This window comes from Clinocottus analis, unplaced genomic scaffold (assembly GCF_023055335.1).
Source record: "Clinocottus analis isolate CAN_PGR_092001 unplaced genomic scaffold, fCliAna1.0.p SCAF_1, whole genome shotgun sequence".
NCBI lineage: Eukaryota > Metazoa > Chordata > Actinopteri > Perciformes > Cottidae > Clinocottus > Clinocottus analis.
Genome location: NW_027175820.1, coordinates 6,660,001 through 6,676,232, shown reverse-complemented (window position 1 = coordinate 6,676,232; position 16,232 = coordinate 6,660,001). Strand labels below are relative to the sequence as shown.

At 41.2% G+C, this 16,232-nt stretch overlaps 2 protein-coding genes across 2 annotated transcripts in view; one reads left to right on the top strand and one right to left on the bottom strand.

Annotated features, from left to right (window-relative positions):
- Window positions 1-15,551, bottom strand: part of serinc4 (serine incorporator 4) — a 28,561-nt gene extending 13,010 nt beyond the window's left edge. The window contains exons 1-6 of the mRNA XM_068578401.1: window positions 15,493-15,551; window positions 10,020-10,250; window positions 5,471-5,638; window positions 4,711-4,889; window positions 1,472-1,551; window positions 108-201 (exon numbers count right to left, since the gene is read on the bottom strand). Of these exons, the coding sequence (XP_068434502.1) occupies window positions 108-201; window positions 1,472-1,551; window positions 4,711-4,889; window positions 5,471-5,638; window positions 10,020-10,139 (641 nt within the window). The 5' untranslated portion in view covers window positions 10,140-10,250; window positions 15,493-15,551. The remainder of the gene's footprint in view (window positions 1-107; window positions 202-1,471; window positions 1,552-4,710; window positions 4,890-5,470; window positions 5,639-10,019; window positions 10,251-15,492) is intronic.
- A 1-nt stretch (window position 15,552) lies between these two features.
- hypk (huntingtin interacting protein K) overlaps window positions 15,553-16,232 on the top strand; it is a 1,938-nt gene continuing 1,258 nt past the window's right edge. The window contains exon 1 of the mRNA XM_068578424.1: window positions 15,553-15,750. Within this exon, the coding sequence (XP_068434525.1) occupies window positions 15,589-15,750 (162 nt within the window). The 5' untranslated portion in view covers window positions 15,553-15,588. The remainder of the gene's footprint in view (window positions 15,751-16,232) is intronic.

Genomic DNA, 16,232 nt, shown 5'->3' with positions numbered 1-16,232 from the left:
TTTTGTTTTTACATTTCATAAAGTCTGATGTCATTATTTATACACGACATACAATTTCACAAACAGTGATAATAATAGTTTATTCATACTTATTTACTCTCACTCACCAGTTCTTGTTCCAGGTGTGCGCAAAAGCTGTGATGAGGCTGAGTTGGATGAGAATGAAGGCAAATCCTCCCACCACACCAACATAATGCCAAGCTGGGAGATATGGAGAGAGAGAGAGAGAGAGAGAGAGAGAGAGAGAGAGAGAGAGAGAGAGAGAGAGAGAGAGAGAGAGAGAGAGAGAGAGAGAGAGAGAGAGGAATGTTTTTCGATTTATTTCAGAGAGTAGAGAAGCTGCGGATCATAAATCATCTCTGATCTCCCACTTGTATCTCTATCAGATGTATTGTTCCTCACAGAGATGGGCAGTATTTGTGTTACTAGTATTTGAAATACGTATTTCCGTTACTTTGAGTATTTTGTAATTTGTATTTGATAGGGCCGATAAAAAAAAGAATGTAATTTATAACAAAATACTTTACACTGGAGTAATTTTGTATTTAAAATACTCAAAATACTTTCTCCACGAATAATTAAAAAAAAAAAAAAACGTATTGTCTGTCAAGGTAAATATTGTATCTAAGTGTGCCAGATGTCAACTAGCTTGATATATAATTCATGTCTGGGTCTGGCTACATAGCCTATTGTATTATTTACATGGTGAGGGTTATAATGTCAAGCTCGCGATCAATGCAAACATGCTAATGACGCTAGCTTGCTGTCAAGGCTAATGCATAGCCAGTGTTAAAGTTAACTTACCAGTTGAGTAGCTAGCTATAGGAAGAGGGAGATTGGGAGCTTGTATGTTCATGATAACCTTATCAAGAGACATCTGAACATCTGATCTTGCACTGTATTTCTTATAAGTTATGCTGTATCTTCTCAATGTGAATGTCATAATGCCATATCAATTACTGGCAGATAATATAGTTCACAGTTAGCCAGGCTATGGCAGTAGATGTCCATTTGTTAAAAAGAAAAAATGGTTTGCGTAACATAATGAATCAAGCTGTTGTCTTTTAATAAGCTTTGCTTGGTTAGACTGACATTCTGTGACTGTTCTTCCTTTTTTTGTGGGGTTCACAAGAGCTTTGTGTACATTATATAGTCTAAACCTAAATGCTCTGTGATAAAAAAAAAGAAGTATTTTCTGTATTTTAAATACAAAATACATGTGTTGTATTTTGTTACATTTTCTGGCACCAGTATTTTGTATTTTATTTTGATGCATTTATTTGAGGGGTATTTTGTATGAAAATACATTTTGATGTATTTTTAGCCCATCTCTGGTTCCCCAGCGGACTGAACTGCAGAGATTTACGGTCCAATAATTCATGGAGCAGCGGCTCTCTGCTCCCCTCTAGCCTGACTCAGAGGGAACGGCGCAGACCATCACGCGCGTTATCTCAGTGGCTCTGCTTCTCACCGTGCAGGAAGGACTCTGTCGGGATGAAGAAGGCCGCGGTGCACGTCCCCAGCAGAGCGATGAACTTCAGGAACCAGAAGCTGCAGGTCGACAGAAATCAAACCAAACAGTTTACATCGAAAGAGATTTCTTGTTTTTTTGTCTTCTGATTTGCATGTAATCATAAACCTTTGCTCACGTTTTCTTACATTTTTCCGTCCTGGTTGTATTTTCCAAAACATATAACAAATAATTCAAACGTATCATTAAAGGCCTTCACAACTTGTTTTGCATGTTTTAGTCATCTGCTACAAACAGTTCATGTTCCCAGGAGTCATTCATTTCTGTGATATTACAACTAATGTTCTAATCATCATTATAGTAGTAGTTATTATTAGTAATATTACTGTCATTATATATAATACATAATAATAACATGACGGTTGTGTAATAACAATTAAACCTTATAAAATTGGAATATCATATAATATAATACACACTGAAATTCCAATAAAAAATTTTTTTTTGTGAATATGATAATGTTTATTTATTGAAATCAGACCTTTGGTCATTTTGGTTTTATGGTTCCTAAATTTCCAAATAATTTCTGAGGGGTTTTCCCATAAATAACAACATACTACAGATAGGAGGAAAAGAGAGAAGTTTAAGTGAAATGTCCAACACTGTCTGGTTTTTAAGAGGACAAGCAAAGGTCTCACGGGGCACTGGGGCACTCCCCGGCCCCTCTACAGTCCAAGAACCCTGAAACCCTGGAACCCTTTCTTGCGTGGCCCCGATTAAGACGTTGCGCGTTGATTGCACCGTGAGACCCAACGGTCCGGGCTATTAAATCCTAATCTGAGCTCTACGTCAGCACTCTAATCGACCGCAGTGGAAAGTGCGACAACACAGAGCTTTAAATAGAGCGGGTCAGGTGAGCCTGGGAGGAAACAACTCCCAGCGTAGTGAAGTATTTAAAGACAGTTGTGTTTCTAATCTCTGGAGGTTCATGGCCTGATTTAAATATTCTAATTCAGGGAAACCACAGAAAGATCTTGGTCACCTAATTCAGAGGAAGATCTTCAGATTTCACTTCCAGAAGACTGAAGGAATTTATGAAAAAGTTCATTATGGATTTATATTTTTTTCTGTGAAAAATTTATGAACATCAACTTTTATAAGAAGCAAGAATGGATCAGAATCATTATCATTGGGAGAGCTGGATTTATATTTTTTTCTGTGAAAAATTTAGGAACATCAACTTTTATAAGAAGCAGGAATGAATCAGAATCATTATCATTGGGAGAGCTGCCAGGAACATACAAAGAAGCCCTGATATCCTTAATTGTAAAAAAAAAAAAAAAGATAAAGACCCTACTGATCTAGGAAATTATAGGCCTGTGAGCTTGATTAATGTGGACTGCAAAATCCTAACTAAGATATTGGCAATGAGGCTCGAAGCTATTTTACCACGCTTAATACATTCAGATCAAGTAGGATTCATAAAGGGAAGGTCATTTGCAGACAACTAGACACAGCTGCTACATCTTAATCACTCCCATAGCTGCCTTTTCCTTGGACGCTCAAAAGGCATTTGATAGGGTAGAGTGGAGCTTCTCACGATATACCCCTTAAACGATTTGGGTTTGGGAAAACGTTTGTTCAATGGGTGAATGTAATTTACTCAAATCCACAAGCAGCAGTGATAACAAATGGAACGATATAACCCTTTTTCAATCTAATGAGAGGTACCAAACAGGGAGACCCTTTTAGCCCGTTACTCTTTACACTATTCTTAGAATAGTGTAAAAGACAGAGGCAGGTAAGGACAGAACGAGTATTAAGGGGGTTGTACAAAGGGAAAGGGAACACAGCATGTTTATGTATGCAGATGATATTTTATTACTGATCAATGATCCTTTGGTGTCAATTCTTAATGTTCTATTGACAATTCAATCATTTCAAAAAATATTGGGTTATAAAATAAATTGGCAAAAGTCTGAATGCATGCCAAAATTAAGAGGATTCATTCCAGTTTAAATAGATTCCAAAGGGACTGGAATATCTGAGTATTAGGCTGTGCTTAGATATAGAAAATATAATTTGCTTCCCGTACCCGAGAGTCTGCCTCGATAAAATTTCAGTTATTCAAGCTGGAATGTGCGAATGCCTGAGACTTGGTATGGCAAGATCTCGACATCGAGATGAGGGAAGATGTAGGGCGAGGAATAATACCAAATGTAGGCTGGGCTACAAGGGATGCAAGAAGCTTACTAATTTACTCACTACAAAATTGTACATAGATATAATTTCACACCTCTAATACTGTATAAAATAGGCTTGATGTAAAAAAAACAAGACAGGATACATCTGTCTGCGCGTAACCTCAGAGGAACCTTTTGACACATAGTTACCTCAAAAATAAAACTTAAAAATCCAATAAACTTGGTGTTCTGGATTAAAATCAAGGCAGAGTGTCCTTGGGATCACCAAAAAAGCGCTGAAAACCCTGCCTCGATTTTCAACATCCTGTCAAGTGGGTCCCCGACCCTCTTTTTAGGCTTCTGCTCCAAAATGACATACTCAAACTAAAATGGGTGTATCTTTGCAACCACTAGAGCTATTTGAATAATCTTGGTGTTAATAAACAAGTATAAGTTACATTTCGCTCAGATGTGTAAATATCAGTCTATGTGTTACTGGCTAGTAAATGAAGATGACACACTGTGTAATGTCAAGTTTTCAGGTCCGCCTAGAAAAAAAAGCACTTTTAGCATGATTTTTACCCTGAAATGATGCATTCGTAAGCTTTAAACTTCTCCCAAATCCTACCACAACATTTTAACATAATGTTTGCACTGTTTTACTTTGATAGAGTGAAGCAGAACAAAGTTATATATATATATATATATATATATATATATATATATATATATATATATATATATATATATATATATATATATATATAATGATGAACGATTAATGCAATGATTTGATCTTCTGTCCGACCTCCTGAGTTTATCTGAGTGTATTAGTTCTGTAGCCTGATTGAAGTCCCCTATCCTCTTCCCTGGTGGGATAGAAACTGTGAAAAGCAGTTATTTCAAATTAAAATCATTAAACAAATCTCTGTCTTTACTTGTAAATGTTGCTGTGTAAAAACATGTACAGTGATTCACGTGTGTATCCATCACTTAGGAAAAACGGGTGCTAACTTAAACTAAACACGGAGCTTAATACCAGATGCGTTCACTGACCCATTGTGTATGAGCGCTCTGTAGTCCTGACTGGACTTCACGTCGATGAGGAAGATCGCCATCATCAGGTAGAAACAGGAAGTGCCGAAGCAGACTCTGTAGACCGCAGAGTAGCCCACAAGCATCTCGCAGTGGCCGCCGCCGTGCGCCTGGTCACATACCATGTTGAAGAAAGGCACCTGAAACACACACACACAGCTTTTATCTAACCACAACATAACAGCTAGCAACATGATGCTAAAATATATATAGTTTTTCATAATGTGATGTCCCCTTTAACTGTCGGTTCCTCTTAGCTCTGTTGTGTGGCATACTGGTGGACCTACACACCTGCGTGTGTATTTGTGTGTGTGTGTGTGTGTGTGTGTGTGGCTGTGTGTTTGTGTGTGAATGAGTGTGAGTGTGCGCACGTGTGCGTGTAAGGCTGTGTGTGTGTGTGTGTGTGTGTATGAGTTTGCACGCGTGTGTGAGGCGTGTGTGAAGCTGTATGTGTGGGTGTGTTTTGTGTGTGATGTGTGTGAGTGAGAAGCTGTATGTGTGTGTGTGTGTGTGTGTGTGTGTGTGCGTGTGTGTGTGTGTGTGTGTGTGTATGTATGTGTTTGTGCGTGTGTGTTTAAGACTATGTGTGTGTGATTGTGAGTCAGTGTATGTGTGTTTGTGAGGCTGTGTATGTGTGTGAATGAGTGTGAGTGTGCGTGTGCGCGTGCGTGTGCGTGTGCATGTGTGTGTGTGTGTGTGCGTGTGTGTGTGTGTTGCTCACATGGTCCCTGACGAGCTCCGACACCGTGCTTGACAGCATGAGACAGGACACGGCGCAGCTCAGGATGTGGAACAACGTGTACATGACGCGCGTGCTGGAGGACGATCTGACCGGCGGACAGAAGGCACAGCAGAGCGAGCAGGGAGCCGGGCCACAGCAGCAGCAGATCTGAGGTCAGAGGATGGACACAGAGGAACATACAAACACATGAACAACATCACGCACAATATTACCTTCTAATTTAGTTTTTAGTTTTAGTTTTTACACTGGTGCAAGTATTATTTATTATGTTTTTTTTTTTACCATTATCAACTTGCTTTATTACTTATATTAACCAAGTTGGTATCTTTATCTTATTGGATTTATTGCTTCTTTTTTTTTTTAAATCTTACTGTGAAGCACTTTAAGCTACATTTTACATTATAAAAGATGCTTTCATTATGACTATTATTATAAAAAAGAAAAAAAAGGAGACGCTCCTGTTGACCGACGTGGACCAACCAATGAAGCCACTTCAACTACCACAGCGGACTCCCCTGTCAAGCAATGTACAATTACGCAGCGCCCACGACACCTGATCCCACCTTGGCAAGCGTGCGCCAGCTCTCACTTTCATGCGCCACCGCGTTTCAGAGACCCTCTGACTAGCGTGTGTGTTTCAAGACAGGTCTGGTGGGTTGCAGACTTTGGCGCAGATCACCGACATCCTTTTATTTGGGCCGATTCCGCCCTGGGGATGCGACACAGTTGAGGCTGAGGACAGTTCGCCTTGGTTGACTGTCGCGCCGGGAGCGTGGGGCCCTTTCTCTTCCCAGCGGGGCGAGACGGCACAGCAAGCACATAATCCACGGCCCCAGGAAGCGGCAAAGTCCAGGCACGGGCGCTCTAAAGCACGCGGCTGGAGCCGGTGTGCCACCTTTGGCCCGAGCCTTTCCAAGCTGACCCAAAACCGGTCGCCGAAAAGCATCCGGCGAGGGCCAGCACAGCAAGAGGAGAGCCCAACCCCATCGGGTCAACAACAATGCATGTTGTCCAAATCAATCCAACACAACCGCAGCACTGACCCTGCACAGTGCACAGGCAAGACATTATAGCACAGCTGCGCCAACGGAAGCAGTGCACCTTGGCGGGGGTAGAGGCTGCCGGAACAGGCAACAGCAAGTAGCGCAATAGCAACAACAGCGCTGTTTTTTTTTACGATTAAATACGACCACATATATAAAACATAATCATAACATGATCATCATTTCACTCACCAGACACACCTAACCCTTTGTGGGAAAGAGGTCATCAGTAAGTCCTGAGATTCTAGATTTGATGACTGACCGATTACAGCACATGTTAATGGTCACGTGGGCCCTGTGATCAATCACACGTGCAGACCCTGGAGAAGGATGTTTCATGTCTTTTAAACAGGCCCGCCACAAGAGACATTGTAAAATTTAAATAAAAAACCAAGTAATATAAATAAACAGTAAAGAATGCACAATAACAATACTATATATCAGTGGCGGGATGTGAAAATTGTCATTACGCCAGCTGTAGAGTTTAACAGCTAATTTTTTGAAAAACTGCATGTACAGTCTGGAGGGATGGAGAGAAAAGCAGTTGTAGCTGTGTACATGGAATATTTTTCATCCACGGTGATGTTAAATATCGGGCAAAAATCATCCTAGGACAAATTATGCTTTTTTTTTTAGTGAATGCTGGTGCATTGAATCCAGATATATCATTATTATAACTTAGCACATTCAGGGAAAAACTAAGTAAAAGTGGAGATTTACTCCTGTGAAGCAGGATAAAAAAGGGACAGTTTGTTAAAAGGTTGTCTTTATTGATTGAGCTTTATTATTTATTATTTGTTTTTATCTGGATTGCATTGTTTTGCAGCAGATCACTCTCATGATCCTCCAGGATCTCAAAAACGTTGCCATTGTTTGTTTGTTGACCCCTTGGTCTTTACTCTATCTTGAATTTAATTTATATTTGCGTATTACGTGTTTAATACGTTTCTTCTGGCTTTACTGCTCTCTTGTTGTTTTATATTCTTTTTAATATCTAATATATATTTTTTACAATTTCCTATGTAAAACTCTTTTAAAAGTGGCAACACATATATACATTTAGTTTACATATTTACACTCCGACTACATTTGTTTGTCAGAAGTAAAGTTATTTCTGACCGGGGGCATCGTCACGGCCACAAATTGCCCAACGAGTCAGAAAATAACCAATTTATGAACCGAGAGGCCACTGCCAGCGTCCCTCAGCAAGCAAAAACAGATTAAATACTTGATATTTTTGTTGGATCCGCTACGCGGGCCAATTGGTGCTTAATTTGTATGTTTCCACAGATTATTCAACCTTCAATTTAATTAATTTATCCTGAATCAAATCATATGTATTTTATGTTAAGCATTTGTAGACCCTATGGGTGAATGTGGAGAAATAGGTCATCTATTATAGGATATAAAAGGTTAAATTTTACAGACTGAACTCCCCAGTTTGTGTGCTGATTCACAGTGTTGAGTCTGATGATCTGTCTTTAGTCATATTTTAGGCATATCAGATTCTCCAGACACACAGTCTGACTCTCCAGTTGTTTGTCGGTATGGTTATCAGATCTCTCGCATCTTTCCAAGTATTGAAGACGCTAATCTGGGAGCTAATCCTGCATGAATCACATGCCTGTGATCCAATCTACCTTCCATATAGCAACAACTTTCATTTTATGCGTGTGAATCTACTCTGATTATAGATTTTATTGATCAGTAGTTTGTGAGTTAATTTGGCTAATCGACACAATGATGCAGAAATGTTCCCTAACACTCGCTGGGCCGGGCCATAAAGGCTACGTCAGCGATTCTTCTTCGGTGTCAAATACCACCGAAGAAGAATCTGAGCATGCTCACTGAGTATTATTTCCCGTTGGCCGTGTTGATAGTAAACAATAGTAAAGCAACAGTTTATTATTTATCCTTTGTACATCCTTGAGTGGACAAAAGACGAGGTTTTACAATATCAGGTGATAAAAGAACAAGAACAAGTGGATTGTGAAACTCTGAGAAGTTGGGGAACGAGTTCCCTCGTGCAAAAGCATCAACCAAGCTCAAGACTGGTTAAACGCGGTCAACACGGTTGAGATGAGCCCCTCCCAATGCAAAGAAAAAAAGGCAGTTAACGCATGATTAAATAATTAATACCGTTGAAGGATTGCTGCGTTAACGCATTATTAACGTGTTCGGGTCCAATCACATCAGAAGCAAATTTTAAAAGACGTTTTGTCAAAAACGCGCGCGGCAAAACAGCCCAGTGCACCTGTGGAGCGGGCTGGTGGGCTGCGTGCGCAACCGGGCGATAAAACTAAATTTACAAAATGGATTCAAGCAGACATCACCACATTCTTGTCCTTGCTGTGTTGTGGGATGAGGAAGAGGAAAAAGATTTTGGGTTCACGATATTTAAAAAAAGAAGAAAAAAAAAACAATTCCATGAATTGTGTCTTGAAGACGAGTGCTTTCAGTTGTACTTTCGGCTGGGCAGAAGTCAGTTTAAGCATCTTTTGAGCATTAAAGTAGTATTTCTATCTAGAATTGTAAAGCTCTTCGTATTTAAATACCGTTAATATTACTGCTTCATCGGAGGTTGCCATATTCTTTTGAATTCCCCGCACGCAAAAACAGGAAGAAAGTAGTAAAGTAATAAAGCCCGCCTCTTGCTTGATCCAATTGGCTGCGTGTGACATTGATAAGCTGTGCGACTTAAAATTTTAACTTTTTAAGTGTGCCTAAAAATAAGCTAGAAAAAACGCGACGCACGGCATTTAAAAGACGCACATGAAAGGCGTACCATAGGAAAAGAATGGTTTTGCTAGCGACGCTTTTTTGAGAGTCGCGCCTGGTGTAATCGGCCGATTGCGCAACTAGTGTCCGTTAGGTAGGGAAGTTACAGAAAAAGGTTTATTTAGAAAACAAAAATACTTAATTGAACCCAAACCGTAATCTTTTCCTCAACCTAACCAAGTAGTTTTTTGTAAGTAAACCTAAAATCTAAAAGTTTATTTCGATAATAAAACGCTGTGGCCTTATGTGGAGCGTCGTGGGGCGACCGGCCGGCATCAGTTTTTAGACTGACATTTCCATCCACACAGTTCCATCACTAGCATCACTAGTCCTCCGTCTTGTTTGTGTCTCTTCCTCCTCTTCTTGCTCGTCTTCCACACCGTTGCACTGGGTGACGTGTTCCTTCACCATCGTGAACACACACACACTGTTGTTTATTTGGACTCAATCTCTCACACACACGGCTGCTACAAATACTCAGTCGAGCAACAAATGTGGATTAATCCGCTGCTAAAAATAGTCCGCAACAAATGCACTTTTCACTCCTGTTTTTAGTAACAATTGCTGAAAAAAAGAGCATCTAAGTATTAAATTCCTTCAATTAGACATCAACTCCCGGGTTTAATAAGAAGTAATTCTACTCGTAAAAGTATACACTTTTGTCTTAAAATCGCCTCCATCTGCAGCCACCACTTCTCAGCTCTCACCTGATAGGCCACCATGTTGAGGAAGTAGTTGTAGGCGCCGCTGTGGTTCATCCCCTGACTGGCCGACATTGTGCCTCCAAACTGCTTTTCATCGGCCGCGACGACTCTACATTTGGCCATGAGCGTCCAGCACAAACAAAGGTTTTGTTTTGTGTTCTTCTCAGCGTGCCTGCAAAGACGGCATCCTCACGTCCTCACCGAGTCTCCCGGGGAACACAACTTCTCACAGGCCTGGCAGTCAAAAGGGGGGAGAAGAAAAAAGTGAAAGAAGTCCAGCAGGTTGTTCCCTACATGCTTCTTATGCTGGATTAGCAGTAAATCTGGTCCGGCTGGGCTCCCTATTGCTGAGAGCCTGAGCATGAGTGCCGGGTGCGGGCTGCTCTCAGTCCAGCCTCGCAGGGGGAATATGTGTTTTTTTCGCCAATATCCTGCGTGCTCTGGCTCTGCGGCTGTGTTGGGTGCTGCCAGAAAAGAGGGAGAGGTGGTGGCGAACGCCCAGGGTGCCCTCCCCCAATCCGCCACCCGTCCTATACCCAGTCAGATTAGGCAAAGAGTCTGTGAGGGGAGGAGGAGGGTGAGGAGGAGGAGGAGGTCGACAGGGACCATGTGTCAGTCCCATCTGTCCCTCCCTGCCCTTCCCCCAGCGCTGCACAAATGCCACAGCACAATGGGATTGGGCAATACTCTTGTTTAATCCAGATTTACAATAATTAAACAATTAACCCTGTGTGATTTCTAGATGCTTGACACCTCACAGCCCACTCATTTCTGACGCCCTTCCCCCCACCCCACCTTCCTTGCGCCCTCCCCTATCTTCAGACCTGGTCCAAGTCTGAGTCCTTGTGTGCCGCTCACAGAAAGAGGCCACATCCATAATCCCAACAAGTTATCGCTACTGCATCACGACCCAGAAGCAGTAAAGTGGGACAGACTGGATGGTCTGTGATGGAACCAATAAAAGCCAAAGTGCTTTAGTGGTAGCGCTCACAGCTTAATATTAAAAAGGCTGATGGACTCTTTTTTGAGGGAGGTGGGGGCGCTAATAGAGGGCCCCCCAAAAAAAAGGCAAAGAATATAAACTGAGTTGTGTCTAATATTTGAGCTTTCCAAATGATTTATGTTTAATCTGCTAATATCATAAAGGGTCTGCTGGTTTGTTGCGTTAAATTTAGAGGTAAAAAAAATATTTACGTAGAGTTTTGGCTGAAGTGCATCAACCCTGGAAATTAGTCCCCATTCTTTTTAACTTACCTCGTTTTGTTTTTGGGTGGGTTGAAAGTCTGAAATCAGTTCTGTGTTAAACAGAAGCTGAAGAGACGTTAACGTTTAGTTATCTGATATATAAAATACATCAGCAAAGACCTCTCTAGTAATTCTAGAAGCTTCTAGGTATCTTGAAAAGAGTCTAGAGGAGACAACTAAGGGTCCTTACTAGGACACCAGTCCTCCTTCAGCTGACTGGAGACGTGAAGTCATGTGAACGTGGTGGAGTTCCTCTATAGACCAACACAAAGCCATGGGATCGTGGTGGAGTTCCTTCATAGGCTAACGTTAGCTTCTTACTTTACACTTTAGACATCATAAAAGTTCCTTAGTGAAGATTATGATGAACTAAACCTGGAAGGACGCTTTGGTCACCAACCAGGAACAAGAACTTTCCACAGTGGCCTAACGGTGGAATTACACCTAGAAATACTTTCAAACAAATACATTCAGCGTCGCCACAAACGTTGTCTCGAGTTTTCTTTATTTATATATGATTAAAAATAAGTTTGGCTTCATGTTATCGTAACGTGTGGACCAGGCCCAGCAGCTCATGTGGGGCCTTTTTATGGGCTGTAAACCACAGTTTACATGAAATCATGGTGGAATTAGCAAACTAGCTTTAGCTAGAGAATTCATCCAGTGTCGGATCAAACATTATGAAATGTGCTGAGAGAGAGGGAAACAAAGGCTTGTGTTGTGATTAGGATGCTGCACATATCAGCCTTACCTCCGCGGTTTATCATGTTTTCCAGAGTTTTTTTTAAGGATGGATTTAGACATTTCCAAATTAAATTAAATTAAAATGAATTAAATTAACAGCAAAAATCAAAGAATAACCCCTTCTCTTTTGGGTGACTCAATCTGGTCCTGTTTTAGGATTGATGCATCAGGGTACAAACAATGGCTGACTGGTGATATCACACATCAGTTAGAAATGAAAGAATATTACTTAGCAATAAGGCTGGGGAGGATAGTTAAGATATAAATAAGGATGCCTGCATGGAGAGATCTTTCACCTTCATTGGGTTTTATTTCCCTTTAAAAATGTTTACCCCGATGTATTTATACAATATCATACTTTATCATCATCAGTAAAATAAAACTGCTCTGAGTGCAGGAGGAGGGAGTCAGATTAGATTTGGGTTAGTGCGCAGGGCGGAGCGTCGGGATAATCCCACCGTTGTTCAGCCTCTCAGTCACGATGACCTTCTGCAGAAGCAGACTGAACCTCTGAGTCTGCTGTCCGGTTCTTAATATTCTCTCTGAGTCGCCACAGACCGGCGCCGATGAGTCGTTGGCAATAATCGTGATGTATAAAAAAAATGAAATATCGTTATGTCTGATAATATTGTGTAAATAGCCTCAGTGCCTCTTAAATCATTAATAATAGTAATTAAAATGTCAAGAAAATAGACCAAAAGCACAATAAATTATTAAATTCTAATTTTCTGTCGAGGTAAAACCATAAATTATAAACATTTATGCCTTCAGTCAACCGAATTTAATCTCAAAACTAAAACCGAAAAAGCCTCCAAACAACTTTACAAAAAACTCTAAACTAATTAACCAAACTAATTACCCAGAAGGGAGGTCAAGATGTGCACCGATACTATTCGAATATGCCGTAATACCCCGAGTAGAGAAAAGAAAAGAGTACAGTTTGAATAAAAGGAGTGAAAACAAGTGCAGCGAACGAGAGATGACTTGTCGCTTTACACGTTGGGAGGAAGAGAAGCACCGGAGTGTTCCATGGTTCACTTTCTAGGAACCTGAGCACTAAATCGGAGGTTAAAGGAGAGTCTTGGACCCCGAGGTGAAGAAGAGCCTCAGAGCGAAGCAATAGATGATTAAAGAAAAGTAAAACTTCTGCCTTCAAAGCAGATTGTTGTTGATAAAACAAGCAGAAATACACATTATGATAAGTATGATGTGACACATTCGGCCCTCGATGCATCAACATGTAAATGTCTGTTATGAACACCAGTTGTTCCAAGCGGCATTTCTGGGGTCTCTCTCTTCCCTCTCTTTCACCCTCTCTCCCTCTCCCTCTCTCCCTCCTTCCCTTCCCCACTCTCTCACCCTCTCTCTTTCCTCTCCCCCACTCTCTCTCTCTCTCTCTCTCTCTCTCTCTCTCTCTCTTCCCCCCCCCCCCCCCCTCCCCTCTTTCTCCATAATTACTGCTGCCTTGTGGGAGAGGAAGAGTGCCAAAGAGGACGAACAAAAAAAAAGCAAACAAGCGGATGCAAAGAGCCGCTTGAGTGAAAGCGCTCGATCTATGCTTTCAATAGGATTGCGCAACATCAGTTGGCTGAAATCCAAGCCTGTTGACAAAAAAAGAAAAGAAAAATGATCCATTCATTCGTCAAGTTCGAGTCTTTCTGAGCTGAACAATGGGGTAACGGTTTGTGGCCAGCATTGTTTAGGTTGTTGTTGTTGTTGTTGTTGTTTTTAAACCTGTTTTGGAGGTATGTCAATTCAAAAAGACAGTTGTTCTTCATTCATAACTTTGGTGTAACTGAGTGCACAACCTGCTCATATTCTGAGCAGTTACTGTATTAAAAAAGTCTGAATAATCGGCAGAAACTGAAAAATAGACTGATTGAATGAATGCTTGTTTGTTTGTTTGGAGGCTCATTAAATGTAATCAAATATATTATTGCTGTTATTGTTGTTTTTCTACTGATACAGAGACACTTGTCTGAATAATATTATTAATAGATAAGGATGTTTTTAAATATGTATTACATCAGTTCTTTGGAGTAGTTATTTTCTTCAAGCTGTTACTTAACATATCAATATTATGGACCTTTTTCCAGGTAAACCCTTGGCCTCAGTTAGTTTTATCTTCTCATCCGTGTGCAACATAAAAACCAACAACCACTTGCGGCTTCCTGCAGAGTCTCTACCTGAGTCCTGAACCGGCGTCTCGACATCACGCCCGTCAGTCGTACAGCAGGATGAAGTGGTCGCTATGACGACAGGGATGCATGTCCCCTGTGCCATCCCTGTGTCTCCACCCGCGCACACTCATCTCCTGAAGGAGGAAACCGCCGAAAAATTATGCAGGTTTTTTCCGTCACTTTTCTCGGGAGCTGCTTCAGTGGTGGAAGGGCTGTTCGCGTTAAAGCACAAGTAAACCTCTTACCACGGACAGGAATAGAACGAGTTGGAGCACACGATTGATTTACTGATCCAGGCAGTCAAACAAGCATCCTCTCACCGACATAAATCAGGCTTATTCAAACATTTTAAGTCTCATGATTCATATTCCTTGACTTTCTAGTGGAAAAGGGGGAAAATGTATCCGCTCTCCAAGTGTTGTTTATTATTATAAATTATTAACACACCATTTTATTCTGAGGTTCACTGTTACGTGTTTGGTATTCCTTCATGTTTTCTGGAGTTCAATTCAGTTTATTTTATATATTCAATATTGTATACTGTATATTTCTCATAATTTTATCTACCATCATGCCCTTATATGACAAAGCAGGTTGTTCTACTTTGTCCACTACTGTGAATATACTCTTGAAGAAATCAAGTGTATTTCCAGCAGCCGACTGTGTGACCTTTTGGTTCAACCGCCGGTGCGTGCTGCTCTCAGTCCAGCCTCGCAGGGGGAATACGTGTTTTTTCTCCCCAGTGGGGAGAGAAGGCACATCCAAGGCCCCAGGCAGGGGCGAGGTACAGGCACGCGGCCAGGGCCGGCATACCACCTTCGGCCCGAGCCTTTTCAAGCCGACCTCTCGCCGGTTGCGGCTGCCTGCCTGCTTGCCTATCTAAAAGCCATTACACTGATTATTGTGATGGAATGAAAGGAGGTTTTTAGGTAACACCACAAGAGAATACACATTAATTTATCCTACAATCTATCTGCCTACCTATCGATAAATTATCTTTCGAAATTTAATAGGGACGAGGGGGGAGCATGTCCAAAGACTTTGGACTGTGGGAGGATGCCGGAACCCACGCTGATATGGGAAGAAAATGCAAACTCCACACATTAACTATGTAAAACTGTAAAACACTCATGAACAGTGAAGTTTTAACTCTAGTTTTAGCAGATGGTCTTGACTTGGGATTCTCAGCACATTTTCCACATGCATTTTCATGCAAAACAAGTTCAGTGTTTAATTCCAGTGTGGTGTGAATATTTATGTTTTTTTTTGTTTTTTTTTTATATTCTCAGATATTTACACGTAATTACCCCTATTAAATCGTAGTTCTCTTCCGGTGCCACATGGCTTTCCCTCCGACGTTCGTAGGAACCCATCTCATCGTTCCGGAACTCACTGGAGCAAACATGGCGGCCGAGGGAGACGTCGATTTGGACCTCGAAGTCGACGAGAACTGCACCGGGAAACCGGCGGAAAAGCCTCGGAAACATGACAGCGGGGCCGCGGACTTGGAGAGAGTCACGGACTACGCGGAGGAAAAGGAAATCTCCAGCTCTGACTTAGAAACGGTGAGAGCTCCGGGCGAGAGTTAGCCTGGAGACACGCGGCCACTGCCGGCTAAGTTACCTTACTCTGCCGGTTCCCGATCTCCGATACGGAGCCACGTGGAGTGTACAATAGCTGTACTGTGTTGTATAAGTATTTGTTTATCTTTTTAAGGTAATTATTATTGGCTAACGTCAAACACCTAGTAGCCAGCGACGTAAAGCTATTTTTCACACTTTACGTCATTGTCGTAAACTTTACGACAGCGCGTACAACAGGTAGACTGTAGCAATGCGACGTAAAAAAAAAAAAAAAAAAGAGGCCAAAACTAATTTCAAAAACACTTTAAACAACTGGAAAAAGCTAAATATATGAAACAATTAATACTGAAATCACGAAAGGATAAGAAATATTTTCAGCGAGCAGTTTTCGTATTGAGTTAAAGGTTGCTTTGCAGTTGAAACATAAAACATGAGTACTCATCTGTGCATCATAGTTTGCTTTA